At 35.9% G+C, this 11,024-nt stretch overlaps 2 protein-coding genes and 1 long non-coding RNA gene across 9 annotated transcripts in view; 2 read left to right on the forward strand and 1 right to left on the reverse strand.

The window, feature by feature from the left end:
- LOC103129848 (zinc finger protein OZF-like) overlaps positions 1-11,024 on the forward strand; it is a 59,591-nt gene that overhangs the window by 25,962 nt on the left and 22,605 nt on the right. Inside the window, exons 5-7 of one of the 7 annotated variants that reach the window (XM_016665441.1) lie at positions 4,141-4,249; positions 9,811-10,401; positions 10,486-10,569. In XM_016665441.1, the coding sequence (XP_016520927.1) occupies positions 4,141-4,249; positions 9,811-10,401; positions 10,486-10,569 (784 nt within the window). Of the gene's footprint in view, positions 1-4,140; positions 4,271-7,093; positions 7,262-9,634; positions 10,943-11,024 lie in introns of those variants that run through there. The other 6 variants (XM_016665440.1, XM_016665443.1, XM_016665444.1 and 3 more) reach the window with 6 other exon arrangements.
- LOC103129847 (zinc finger protein 182-like) overlaps positions 1-11,024 on the forward strand; it is a 43,881-nt gene that overhangs the window by 7,439 nt on the left and 25,418 nt on the right. The gene's annotated exons all lie outside the window — the stretch shown is intronic.
- Positions 6,879-10,225, reverse strand: LOC107834326 (uncharacterized). The gene is made up of 3 exons (XR_001660117.1): positions 10,159-10,225; positions 7,019-7,186; positions 6,879-6,934 (listed from the first exon to the last, which is right to left on the reverse strand). It is a non-coding gene; the product is annotated as an uncharacterized LOC107834326 (long non-coding RNA).

Consider the following 11,024-nt stretch of genomic DNA (forward strand, 5'->3'; position numbering starts at 1 on the left):
TAAAACTCCGACAACTACAACATGTAGCGATATTAGATATACCTCTAGATTTTTTAACAATTAGAATAATTGTTTATCTGCTTTGTGATGTCAATTTTTACTTGAAATCTGTATTTTATTTTTTCTAAATGGTATGGACTATCTTTTGTTTTGAAATAAAAACTTGTGAATTATTTTTTTATTAGTATACAAGAATAACAATGACAAAACTCACAACACGTCAAAAGCAAACATTAGACAAATACCAAAAATCACAACTCCTATTGTTTCCAATTCACATCGATTCCAAAGGCTCAAGAAAAGACTAAAAATTATTGAAAATAACTAAATTAACAGAAATAATGAAAGAAAAGTAATTAAATGATGAAATAAGAGATTAAAAAATAAGAGACATGTTGGGGTGCTACAAACTAAAAATCTTCCATTAACTCCTACAATTTTACGGCGTGTAAATTCTGCATCTTCTTTAGACAACTTTTTTAAACAGTTCATTTTTGAGAGCATTTATTGAGAGGGAGCATTTTGCATATCACCATTTATGGATATAATATTTTGTTACAATAATCAGGACATTGACTAAAAATTCCAGATTTTTTTCTTTAATGGATAAGCTGAATTGAATATTTAGTAAAAGAAACAATATCCAAATTTATTGTTTTAGAAGACAGAAAGTTACGAAGTTGATCCCTTAAGTTTGATACTTCTTTACATTCATAAAACAAATGTTTAGTTGTTTCCAGTTGAGTTGTACAAAAAGCACAATTCTCTACATTAAAATTAAATCTCTCTCTCAAGAATTGATTTGAAGGATATATGTTATTTATAATTTTAAAATGTAGTTCTTTATGTTTGGGAGGAATTGGAAATTTCAAATAATTTGTCCTTATTTTGACTCTCATAGATTTGTTAAAATTTTGTAAGAGCTGTGCTTTTTGTTCTTCCTGGGTACATGTTATTTATTGAATACTGATTCAAAAACCTGTTGTTGCATTTATTATCTCTAATGACCACATACTCAATTTGAATCTTATGGAGTCTTGGAATAGAGAAATTAGATAAATTGTTTTTAACTGACAAAAAAAAGGACATCAGGGATGCTACTTAATACTTATAATTTGTTAGTGAACAAACATTTCCATACTTCCTGTTAAATTCCTCCTAACTGAGAATTTCACCATTTCCATTCAGTAAATGAGTAATTGACCAGATTTGTTTATTCCACCAATTTTTCATGAATATAGATTTTCTACCACATAAAATGGCTCTGTTGTTCCACAGTGGGACATTATGGGGGCTGAAGTTGTGTTTAAACATTAACTTCCATTGTAACAAAATCTGTTGATGGAAAGCAGAGAGTTTTAGGGGGAGTTTAGATAATTCAAAATCACATTTCAATAACAACGCAACACCTCCAACTTTCTGAAATATGAATGACGGTACAACAAACCAAATAAGATCACCGTTTTTTAAAAGGGACTGAAGCCATCAAATTTTTTAAAGTGCCGTTCATAATTTCAAAATCGATTGCCTTAATACCACCTTCCTCATAATTTTTTAGCAAATCTCTTTTTCTGATGTAATGGTGTTTGTTTTTCCAAATAAAGTTAAAATTTATTCTGTTAATCTGTTTTTATGAGATTTGAAGGGACAGCTAATGAATATGCAGGATACGTCAGCCTAGATAAGGATTCATTTTTTTTGCTAATAATGTTCTACCAAACAACGTGAAGTCTCTCTGAAGCCAATTATTTAAGGTTTTGTCACATTTATCAATGTTGTCTTATAAATTCTGTCTTACGCTAGTAGCTTGACATTTAGTAATCCACATTCCTAAATACTTAATTTCATTTTTAACTGGAATATTGGAAATTGAAGAATCAGAACAGTTATGGAAACTCATAACTTCACATTTATTTATATTTAGCTGCAGCCCTGAGGCTTGAGAGAACAACTCTATTTCCCTTAGAGCTAGAGGAATTTGTTCTTTATTTTTTTAGGAAGAGGGTTGTATCATCTGCAAATTGGCTAATGATTATTTTCTGGTTATTTATTTCCAAACCTTCTATATTAGAGTTTTTAATTGTTAATGTTAGTAATTCTGTGACTATAACAAATAATAGAGGCGAAATACTGCAACCTTGTCTGATTCCTCTTTCTACTTTGAATCTGGGGCATGTGCACTGAGGCAGAGACACACAGCTGTTAATGTTGGTGTTTTAACATGTTGAACATACTAAGAAAACTATTTCCAAATCCAAAATGTCTCAGCGTGTTAACAATAAATTGATGTTCCACAGAAATAAATGCTTTGTGGAAATCTAAAAACAACATAAAACCATCATCTTTTATTGTTTTCCCCTGTTTATCGCCTGTCTACACTCCAGTCCAGTAGGGGGCGGTATTCCAGTATTTTCCTTCTTAGCCAACCGCCAAAAAACATTAAAGAAGAGGAAGCCTGCATATGCTAAGCTAGGTAGCTGCTGCATTGTCCCATCTCAGCTAATATTTCAGCAACCATGTCTTCAGTTCAGCATCTCAGAGAGTTTATCAGAGAGCGNAGCAGACAGAGATCCGTCAGCGGCGATAGTTGCTGCAGCTCCAGCTGCTGCTGAACAGGAACTGATTTAGTTGCTAGCCCGGATGTTACAGAGGCTAGCACAACCGTGTTTATGAATCATTCGTAAATGTCTCCAGTTATTAGTGCTGGAAATTTGGAATACAACCTGTAAATTCTCATACGTGACTTTGTAAATGAGAGCATGATAGTATTATGAAGGAGACGCAGGATGAGCTGTTTTTTGTTTTCATAAAGGCACAAAAGGCCTGTCACGATAACAAATTTAGCTGAGCGATTAGTTGTCTCAAAAGTTATTGCAATAAACGATAATATTGTTTGAAGACCTTTTTACTCTGATTTAATGGAAATTACATAATAATGCAAGCGATATCCTGCCAAAAATAGATACACATTATTTTCAAAATAACATTCAACACTGGAACTGGTAAACAAAACAACCAAAGGCAAAAATAAAATTAACTCTCAGTCTACGTTCACAAAAAACGTACTTGAATAAAATATAACATATAACCAAATTGGAAATAACTACATTAAACCAAAAGAGTAGAGATTATGAAGTCTGTATACTATATTGGCCTTCAATAATCACTTGGTTTAGATGGAGAACATGGGCATATCGACCACCTGATGTAATAGTTCACTCCTTCCTTAAGCCCAGTTCACGACACATTTTTTTTTTTTTGCCTCGATTTTCCCTTTACCACAATCTTAGGATGTTAAACGTTCTAACGTTGTCGCTTGCGATTTTGTAGCCGATCATCCTGTAGCGTGTCGTATTAGAATGATCGGGTCCAGTCAGAACCTCGTGGCCACTCAGATCTAAATCAGGGGGTTTCCCTGCCAGGGAGGAAGAACGCAGAAGTGACGGATACCCAATCAGAAAGCGCGGATTCCTCTCCGTGCTTTCTGAGGGGAAAAATAGCCGACGGCGCAACCCAGAGTGTAGTGAACATCGGAGATGATATGTGGAAACAACATTAATGTTTATTCAACATTTTGTGCAAAGAAATTCCACAGAAATGACCAGGAGAGGAGTTGTAGCGAATTTACTACCGCAGTTGATAAACTCGCTAACCTTTCATTTGTTTTTTTCAGTCTGATCAACTTTAAAATGTGAGGTCACAAGTGAGATTAAAAACAAAACGTATTGTCTTAATGTAGGTTGAGTTCTTCCAGTGTATGAATACATTATAAATAAAAAATTGTATGAATCTGTACTTCCGGATTAAAATCTTTTGACCAATTTTGCCACAGCTCCACATTGGTGTGGAGGACACATTACCTGCTTTTCAGTTCAACTCTCCAAACTAATTTTAGAAGAACCTCATGATGCCTACAGACCATAATCTCCATGGAAAACTAGACTGATCCATGAGATCGTCATCAATTAAATTATATTAATCATGTTATCCCTTGTTCCCATAGACCTCCAACAGCCAAGTGTCTCCAATGAGGAGGAAGCTCCTGCCATCCTGCCATCCATCCTTGCAAGTAAGTCCAGTCAGGACCAGAAAGAAGCAGAACATCAGTGGACTGAAGAGGAACAGATGGAACCAGAACAAATTAAAAAAGAAGAGGAGGAACCAGAACCTACACTGTTCAAACATGAGGAAATAGAATATCCACTAACATATGTAAAAAAAGAGGAACTAGATTCTTCAGTGCTTCAACATGAACAGCAGCCACCAGAACATTTANATGATGGGGATCGACTGGAAACCACAAATTAAGCTACTCAGAGCCGGTTCGGAGCTGCAGAGACAAAGTTCTGGTAGGTCTTGTTGAGGAAAAATGATTATTTTTAGTGTTTAATACAGTTAATCTTACGGCATGTGTAAAATTGAACATTCTTATTTTGAACAAATTTCTTAATTTTGAACAGGTTTGTGTTAAGGATTTAAAACTAAACTATTGATGGGTCAGTATTCAAAGTACAGGAAGGAAAATGCAGATCAAAGGGGATCTCTCAATGAGGCTCCTTTTGTGTTATCAGAGAGGACAGGAGGTCATAAAATTAGTATCTCCTGGAGGGCAGTATCACTTGAGCCTGGAGGAGAGAAGTCTGTTTGGTTCACAGAAGATCAAAAGTCTTCCAGAACCAACATCTGGGATGGTGTAAAACTGAATACAACATAGAATGTTAAAATCACTAACATCTAATTTCTAAGACATTTTTCTAAGTACTAATAGCATGTTTTTTAACGAAAATTGTATTATCTAATTTTAGAACTACTAATCTAGTAAATGATGAATGTATTTGAAAATTGTACTATCTGTGACAATATCAGAATCAAATGGAAATTGTTTGAAGGATAATGTTTTGTTTAGTATTAGAAAATTGCTCAGGATTTATGATAAATGGGGTTTTGGAAAATGATTGTGTTAACTTGTATACTTAGGATTGAATATTATGTTTCATAGGTTAGAAAAAGGAATAGTACCTCATTTTGTTCTGTTGATTTTATGTGTTATTTTTGGTTTAAGGCAGGACTCAATGTTTTGGGGTGCTGAGTGCAGAAGAGCAAAACTGAGTTTGTGAAGATAACCTTTCCCTGAACCAAATTACTGAATTTAAGTTTGTTCCTGAGAATCTATGTAAGGAGAGATAGCGGGAGAGACTCCAGATTTCACAGCTATCTGTGAAATACTTTTCTTATGTTTTTCTTTGCCCAGATGGCCTTAGAACCGCAGGAGGCCAGGACAAGCTCTCCGCTCTTTTTATTAAACAAAAGGGCAAATGGCCTTTGATCTTTGCTGTAAATTAGGGGAAGTTCTAAGTTTTTCTGAGTGTCCAAGGTAGCTTCCAGTTGGTCAAGCAGAGGTACGCCTTAATTGAATATATTAAAAAGGAAAGACACACCTACATTATAAAAGTTCGTGCACAGGAGTAAAGATTCAGATAGCTGCCACTATTTTGCCTTTTTTGCACCAGCTCTCTCCAAAGACGCGTCTTTGCCTTTTCCTTTCTCTATCTTTTTTGTCTCAGGTAATGAATGTTTATCTCTGTTGTTCTGCAGTTTTGTTGTTAATTCATACGCTGTTTTGTATTGGATTAAATTCTGTAATTCTGTGACGTCAACACGCATTGTTGATTTCCTTGTGGCTACACGTGGCTCGCCGAGAGGACCTGGGATCCAGAGGAAGAGAGAGAGCCAAACTTTTTTCCAAAGTTAGCCTATTTAGAATTTCTTCCTTAACATTCTGGATAAAGGTGCTGATGTTTTCACTGCAGACAGAGATCCGTCAGCGGCAATAGTTGCTGCAGCTCCAGCTGCTGCTAAACGGGGCTGAACAGGAGCTGATTTAGCTGCTAGCTCTGATGCTACATAGGCTAGCACAAACGTGTTTAGAAGTCAAGCCCCCTGGCTAAATATCTCCAGTTATTAGTGCTGGAAATGTGGAATACAACCTGTAAATTCTTCATTTATAATCGTATACGCGATTTTGTAAATGAAAGCAGTGGAGAGTATTGGTAAGGAGACCCAGGATGAGCTGTTATTTTTACATAATGGCACAGAAGGCCTGTCACGATAACAAATTTTGCTGAGCGATTAATTGTCTCAAAAGGTATTGCAATAAACGATAATATTGTTTGAAGACCTTTTTACACTAATTTAATGGAAATTACATAATAATGCAAGCGATATCCTGCCAAAAATAGATGCACATTATTTTCAAAATAACATTTAACACTGGAACTGGTAAACAAAACAACCAAAGGCAAAAATAAAATGAACTCTCAGTCTACATTCACAAAAAACGCGCCTGAATAAAATATAACATATAACCAAACTGGAAATAACTACATTAAACCAAAAGAGTAGAGATTATGAAGTCTGTATACTATATTGGCCTTCAATAATCACTAGATTTAGATAGAGAACATGGGCATATCGACCACCTGATGTAATAGTTCACTCCTTCCTTAAGCCCAGTTCACGACACATTTTTTTTNTGGACAGGACCAGAAGGACCTCTGCAGCAGTCAGGAGGGAGAGCAGCTTGTCCAGAAGCAGTTTGTTGCTTTGATTGAGACTTCTACTCTTCAGGGAGATGATATGAGTGAAGAAGAGACAAGAACAGAGCAGCTTTCCCTTCGTGTCTCTCCAGTGGTTGAGAGCAAAAATCGGGAAGGAAGCAGCTCCTCTGAGTCAGAGAGTCAGTCTGATACTGGCACAAAGAAAAGACCTTTCAAATGTGACATTTGTGGGAAATGTTACACACAACAGTGTGACTTGAAAATCCATTACAGAACTCACACTGGTGAGAAACCTTTTCCATGTGAAACATGTGGCAAAGGTTTCTCACAAATTAGTATTTTAAATCGTCACAAGAGAATTCATACAGGTGAGAAACCTTTTTCATGCCAGATATGTGGAAAGAGTTTCTCTGGAATTGGTAATTTAAATCGTCACAAGAGAATTCATACAGGAGAGAAACCTTTTTCATGCCAGATATGTGGAAAGAGATTTTCTCGAATTGGTCATTTAAAGGACCACAAGAGAATTCATACAGGTGAGAGACCTTTTTCATGCCAGATATGTGGAAAGAGATTTTCTCAGATTGGTAATTTAAAGGACCACAAGAGAATTCATACAGGTGAGAGACCTTTTTCATGCCTGTCATGCGGAAAAAGTTTCTCACGAATTAGTAATTTAAATCGTCACAAGAGAATTCATACAGGTGAGAAACTTTTTTCTTGCTAGTCTTGTGAAAAAAGCTTCTATCAAAAGGATAATTTGATAATTCACATGAAAACCCATATAGGTCAGGGGCCACTTTAAAGCCAAACCTGTGAAAAAATGTTCCTTAATATTGGTCACTTAATTATTCTCATTAGAACCCACATTCAGGAGCCTGGTTTTTCACATGAGATATGGAGAAAAAAGTGGTTTTTTTATGCTGGTAAACTGAATTTCCACATGAAACAAATACACAAAAGTGAGAATTTGTCATTAGTCAGTCAGATTTACTATAAGAAATATTAAACCCTTTCTTGTATTGTTTTCACTTTGCAAAATACATTAGACCCTCAACTATTTTTGGTTGCCCATTTATGGATTTTTTTTTTATTGTGCAAATCCATGAAGTTTGTTGAGGTACATTTAGAATTATTCAAAACCACTTCAACTGTTTTGGAAGTAGATATATTGAAGCACCATGTTACTTGACATGCCACTGACTGACTTTTGCAAAGTAACCAATCAGGACGATTTCAGAATCTTCAGTTTTCCACATGAACATCTGCAAGTCAAATGTTTATGAGTAACACACCAACTTTTCATGCTTTACTGAAGAATTTCATGTNTAATCACTAGATTTAGATAGAGAACATGGGCATATCGACCACCTGATGTAATAGTTCACTCCTTCCTTAAGCCCAGTTCACGACACATTTTTTTTTGCCTCGATTTCCCCTTACCACAATCTTAGGATGTGTTAATTTTAAATCAGAAGAACAACAATTAAAATCTTTTGACTCGTTTTTATTCCCTCTTTTGCCCAGATTCCATGATGTTGTCATTGTATCTGCTGAACCACTAAGACAAAGACAAACGCTTTCCAAGTCCAATTATAAGAACATTTATTAGACGAACAACTAATGAAGCTGACAAAACTCATAATAACATCACAAACCAGCATCCAATTCAACATTTACCTTACTCCACAAACTTCCACACACCAAGACAAACTCTTTCACCGACGCTCCTTTCCCCGGAGACAGTATCACGGGTAACCCTAGAGCGATCTGAAGTTAAGGTTCCAGGTCTTATACTTTTAAAGGGAGTGCGTGTTTCCCTTCTCTGCTGTATTCAAATTAGGGGACCGTCCTTAGCTAAGTTAATTTAAATCTAGTCGACTATGTTCCAGTAAAAACCTGTTTTTTAAGATCAACAATGTGTTATTTTTATTTGAATGGACACAAATACTTTTTATGACCCTGTGTCAAGAGGAAGCTCTACTCTGTTGATAGGACCAGATTGTTTTACACCAGCTGTTAAACCTTATCAAAGGTTAAACTCACACAGAGCCATACCCTGTGAATGCCTGCTCAGTCCAGAGAAACTAGCTGTGTTTTAAACTATAGAGAACTACAAGCTAAATTATTTTAATTCAACTTAGTGTATAATGTTTCAATAGAAATATCCTACGTAAGAGATTACGCTCATTGAACCATGGATATAATTTGGAACAAATTTTCTTATTTAAAACACTATTAATTTGATCTAATATTGAACATATAGTTATGTTTTTACAACTGGCATATTTAAAATTTATTTTCTTAACAGATGTTAAACGTTCTAACATTGTCGCTTGCGATTTCGTAGCCGATCATCCTGTAGCGTGTCGTGTTAGAATGATCGGGTCCAGTCACAGAACCTCGTGGCCACTCAGATCTAAATCAGGGAGCAAGAATGCAGATGTGACAGGTAGCCAATCAGAAAGCGCGGCTTCCTCTCCGTGCTTTCTGAGGGGAAAACACGAGGGGAATCTCAAACAGCTGACGGCGCAACCCAGACTGTAGCGGACATTGGAGCTGATATGTGGAAACAACATTAATGTTTATTCAACATTTCGTGCAAAGAATATCAAAAGAAATGACCAGGAGAGGAGTTGGAGCGAAATTGCTACTGAAGTTGATAAACTCGGTAACTTTTCAGCTGTTTTTTGTGCGGTCACAAGCGAGATTAAAAACAAAATGTATTGTCTTAATGTAGGTTAGGTTGTTCACTGTATGAATACATTGTAAATAATAAATCTGAATGAATCTGTATTTCTGGATTAAAATCTTTTGAACATTTTTGCAACAGATCCAAATTAATGAGGAGGACACTTTACTTGCTTTTCAGTTAAACTCTGTAAGCTAATTTTAGAAGAATCGCATGATGCCAACAGACCAGAATCTGCAGGGAAAACCAGGCTGATCCATGAGATAATCATCAATTAAATTATATTAATGATGTCATAATTTGTTCCCACAGACCTCCAACACCCAAGTGTCTCCAGTGAAGAGGAATTTCCTGCCATCCAACAAGTTTGCAGTCTTGCAAGTAGGTCCAGTCAGGACCAGAAAGAAGCAGAACATCAGTGGACTGAAGAGGAACAGATGGAACCAGAACGAATTAAAAGAGAAGAGGATGAACCAGAACCTGCACTGTTTAAACATGAGGAAATAGAATATCCACTAATGTATGTAAGAAAAGAGGAGCTAGATTCTTTGGTGCTTCAACATGAACAGCAGCCACCAGAACATTTACCAACTGGACAGGACCAGAAGGACCTCTGCAGCAGTCAGGAGGGAGAGCAGCTTGTCCAGAAGCAGTTTGTTGCTTTGATTGAGACTTCTACTCTTCAGGGAGATGATATGAGTGAAGAAGAGACAAGAACAGAGCAGCTTTCCCTTCATATCTCTGCAGTGGTTGAGAGCAAAGATCAGGAAGGAAGCAGCTGCTCTGTGTCAGAGAGTCAGTCTGATACTGGAACAAAGAAAAGGCCTTTCAAATGTGACATTTGTGGGAGATGTTATACACAACAGTGTGACTTGAAAATCCATCACAGAACTCACACTGGTGAGAGACCTTTTTCATGTGAAACATGTGGAAAAAGTTTCTCACAAATTAGTGTTTTAAATCGTCACAAGAGAATTCATACAGGTGAGAGACCTTTTTCATGCCAGATATGTGGAAAGAGTTTCTCTGGAATTGGTAATTTAAATCGTCACAAGAGAATTCATACAGGTGAGAAACCTTTTTCATGCCAGATATGTGGAAAGAGATTTTCTCGAATTGGTCATTTAAAGGACCACAAGAGAATTCATACAGGTGAGAGACCTTTTTCATGCCATATATGTGGAAAGAGATTTTCTCAGATTGGTAATTTAAAGGACCACAAGAGAATTCATACAGGTGAGAGACCTTTTTCATGCCAGTCATGCGGAAAAAGTTTCTCACGAATTAGTAATTTAAATCGTCACAAGAGAATTCATACAGGTGAGAAACTTTGTTCATGCGAGTCTTGTGAAAAAAGCTTCTATCAAAAGGATAATTTGATGTTTCACATGAAAACCCATCTAGGTCAGGGGCCACTTTAAAGCCAAACCTGTGAAAAAAATGTTCTTTAATATTGGTCACTTAATTATTCTCATTATAACCCACATTCAGGAGCTGGGTTTTTCACATGAGATATGGAGAAAAAAGTGGTTTTTTTATGCTGGTAAACTGAATTTCCACATGAAACAAATACACAAAAGTGAGAATTTGTCATTAGTCAGTCAGATTTACTATAAGAAATATTAAACCCTTTCTTGTATTGTTTTCACTTTGCAAAATACATTAGACCCTCAACTATTTTTGGTTGCCCATTTATGGATTTTTTTTTTTATTGTGCAAATCCATGAAGTTTGTTAAGGTATATATAGAATTATTCAAAACCACTTCAACTGTTT

The sequence above is a fragment of the Poecilia formosa genome, unplaced genomic scaffold (genome assembly GCF_000485575.1).
Source record: "Poecilia formosa unplaced genomic scaffold, Poecilia_formosa-5.1.2 Scaffold585, whole genome shotgun sequence".
Classification (NCBI taxonomy): domain Eukaryota; kingdom Metazoa; phylum Chordata; class Actinopteri; order Cyprinodontiformes; family Poeciliidae; genus Poecilia; species Poecilia formosa.